This window comes from Drosophila guanche, unplaced genomic scaffold (assembly GCF_900245975.1).
Source record: "Drosophila guanche unplaced genomic scaffold, DGUA_6, whole genome shotgun sequence".
In the NCBI taxonomy this organism is placed as follows: Eukaryota; Metazoa; Arthropoda; class Insecta; order Diptera; family Drosophilidae; genus Drosophila; species Drosophila guanche.
The window spans coordinates 7,247,894-7,251,133 of record NW_022995749.1 but is presented as its reverse complement, the minus strand read 5'-3'; the positions used below and the strand labels follow the sequence as shown (position 1 = coordinate 7,251,133).

The window sequence follows — 3,240 nt, the reverse complement described above, 5'->3', positions numbered from 1 at the left end:
TGATTGTCAGTCTACCTGGAGACAATGGCTAGCTGTGACAATGTTTGAACATCTTGCCGTTGCTTAACTGATAGCAGCCAGGGGAACTTTTTGCCTCAATCAGCTCCCAATTCTCGACTGGGAATCACCAGAGCAGGTCCAGGCAACCAGAACTGAAATTGATAGAGAAGAGACGTGCTGATAAAGAAATCCACAGCTGGAATCACCTTCATGAAGTGCAGGTTCCCCAGATTCAGATCGGATGATCCATCATACTTATTCGCGACGCGTCATCAGCGTTCCATCTACTTGGGAGTATGTGAGGAATGTAAGATCGACTCTTTGTGCTTTTTGTTGGAATAAGATTCCCCCGTGAGCAGTTTCATTCATTAATGGAATCATAGTACTATGATTCAATTACGTTGCCACTCATATTCCGAATATTTATACTATCCTTATTTCATTAACTTTATATTGAATATATTTTAAACATTATAAGCACAATCTTAATCTCAAAGTCTTGGATAACTGTTTGCAAGATGATATTTCTTACAACCGGAGTAATTGGATTGCGATCAAGCCCCATAGCGAATACGCAGTCAGTTAGCAAGGACGAACGGACGCGAGACACTCATTGAGTAATCCGCGCTTTTTGTTGTACTTTTCGCGGCCAGGGGCCAGAGGTCTGGCCAAACGTGTTTGCTGATTAATCCGTTTCGCTTGTTTCTCAAATGTTTGACGGTTTAACAGAACGCGTTATTTCCCGTACTTTTAATTTTCCTTCTTTGTCTCATTTGGTTGTGGTTTTTGGTTTGACCAAACATACAAACAGCGGCTGGAAAAAAATGAATTAGATATTTGTAAAGAGCTTCTTTTTTAAGTCAACAGCCCCAGCTTATTCAGCTGGCTGCAAGAACTTGATTTTTTTTTACAAATTGTTGCAGTTTGGCCAAGGATGTCGAATAAGGAACCGTTTCTCGATCCATATACTGGAACTAGGCCAACTTATGATATTAAAGTTTTTTCCTACCGGAATCAAATCAAATTGTGGACCAGGGGTGATAGGCCGACACTCCGCAGTCTAAGAGCAGTGGGTTGAAACCCCAGCTGGAACTTTCATAAAATGTATTTTTCGTTTTTTTTTTCATTATTTCAAAACTATTTTTGTCACTATAAAAATCTTTATTTTACGCCCAAAGTACTTACTTTACTTTGTAAAACTTGCATTTTATATATCTAGACTTTATATGAACTTATTTTAAAACCAAGGAAGGAAAGATTGCAGTCGATTTCCGTCGAAGGGACGTCAACTTAACCTCCACGGTAGTTTGGAAGAGTTACAAAGGAACAAAATTGTTTTACACATCTCCGTTACTAAATATGCTAGTATTTCTATAGTTTTGAAAGGAATCTTAGTCAAACCGAACACTTTTCATTGACTTGATGTATGTGTATCATAAAACATTTTAGTGAGTTTCAGTTAAAGGTTTTTTATTTACTTAGTTCAAGGAATTAGGTCTACGAAAATAAATTAAATATGTTAAGGTTAGACTGTTGTCTCTCTTCATCCTCTGGCTGTCGCTGCCACATTGGCGGCCTGTTGAGCAATTCCCACAACCTGAATTGTGGCATCTCTGGTGTGCTGGCCAACGCGTTCCTATAATAGAGAATNTAGCTTCTATATTAATTATTGACTTTGTTTTAGACTTACAAGTCTCTTTCCAAGCTTTCTCAGCCAACCGGCCTCCGACTGTCCCACACTGATGGCCAGGATCAGAGCAACAAAGACGAAGATCTTGTAGAAGTTCATGATGAGATTCTTTGAGTATTCCTTTTATTAAAGCAAAAGTTGCTGATGCTGATGCTGTTGATGTTGCTGGCAGAGCTGTGCGACTGATGAATCGACAATCAAAAGAGTGAGCTTTTATAGTGCCTTGTCTTCCATCAGTACAGCGCTCCAAGCTCCAAGCAATGCTGATAACCCGCAGTCGGGGATTTTGTCTGGGGAAAAAGTTCAGGAGTGGGCCCGACTCAGATAAGAATCCCCTTAGACATCTGGAAGCTGGTAAGCTAAACTACTTTAGGTAAGCGGACATTCCATTTGTATTTCCATTGAGAATGGTNCTTTTATAGTGCCTTGTCTTCCATCAGTACAGCGCTCCAAGCTCCAAGCAATGCTGATAACCCGCAGTCGGGGATTTTGTCTGGGGAAAAAGTTCAGGAGTGGGCCCGACTCAGATAAGAATCCCCTTAGACATCTGGAAGCTGGTAAGCTAAACTAATTTAGGTAAGCGGACATTCCATTTGTATTTCCATTGAGAATAGTTTAGGGGGAACAACATGTCTTCATGCATATTAATCATGTATATTAAGGTCTTTAAGCGTTTTATTTGACATACAAAACTCGTGGATTGAAAGGGTTTTATTATTTGGATGTAGAGTTAATTATTTTGATGTCCGAATATTCCAGGACGATCTCGTCCTTCTCGCATTTCTACAGCAGCTAAACACTGATTTTAAGTTAAGTACATCTACAAGCGGGCGAAAGGGACTGTCGTACGCATTGCAAGTGGTAGAAAGTTCAAAATAAGACGGATTTTTAAAATGTTCCATTGAGGAGTACCTAATGATTAGCCATATATGTTGTACCATGCGAGTGGTACATAAATGTGTGCAGAATATTTTTTCATAACTATAATTAAAAACTATAGTTTAAATGGTTATGGGTTTACGCAATATGTNGATTATAGTAATAATATTAAAATTTAGTCGAATGTAAAATGGGAAAAACTCAGAAAAATGTTTCAAATTATTCTGATCTCGGACTAAATTTCTAAAACGGTATATTGTTAAAAGTTCCCTGGTGTTGTGGTCTAAACTGTAATATTACATAGTCAGTTAACTTCACTAGCAAAAATAAATCGAATGGAGTGGAATTTAGTTAGATTTAAATCGTTTCAGTCTGGTTTAGGTCCGGTTGCAATCTTATCCCACTATTTTCCAATTCCTTAAAGTGAATTAAAACCAAAAAGAATATATAAACCTTAAAGTTTTTGGTAACTGACAAGCCATTCGGTTAAAGCGGAAAAATGTATTGTGCGCCGAAGAAAGCAAATGTTGCCTTATAAATGTACACAGCTGATCAAATATCAATAAAATATATTTTAAACAATTATCGGTAGGTAGCCTAAGTGATGCATTGGGAATCAAAAATAATATATAAAATAATAATAATAAAATAATAATAAATTTGATTTTTAT

General features: G+C 37.4%; 1 protein-coding gene across 1 annotated transcript; it reads right to left on the bottom strand.

Annotated features, from left to right (window-relative positions):
* Nucleotides 1-1,451: 1,451 nt before the first annotated feature.
* LOC117585073 (cecropin-C) lies at nt 1,452-1,884 on the bottom strand. Its single transcript, XM_034274338.1, has 2 exons — nt 1,691-1,884; nt 1,452-1,636 (listed from the first exon to the last, which is right to left on the bottom strand). Exons 1-2 carry the CDS (start codon nt 1,787-1,789, stop codon nt 1,544-1,546), a joined length of 192 nt encoding a protein of 63 aa, XP_034130229.1. The 5' UTR covers nt 1,790-1,884; the 3' UTR covers nt 1,452-1,543.
* Between the last annotated feature and the right edge of the window lie 1,356 nt (nt 1,885-3,240).

What these genes read in the sequence shown, in the direction of transcription:
- LOC117585073 (XM_034274338.1), bottom strand. Translation starts at nt 1,789, where the DNA reads ATGAACTTCTACAAGATCTTCGTCTTTGTTGCTCTGATCCTGGCCATC. An exon ending in GAAAGCTTGGAAAGAGACTT is followed by an intron (nt 1,637 to 1,690) that starts GTAAGTCTAAAA and finishes TCTCTATTATAG; the next exon opens with GAACGCGTTGGCCAGCACAC.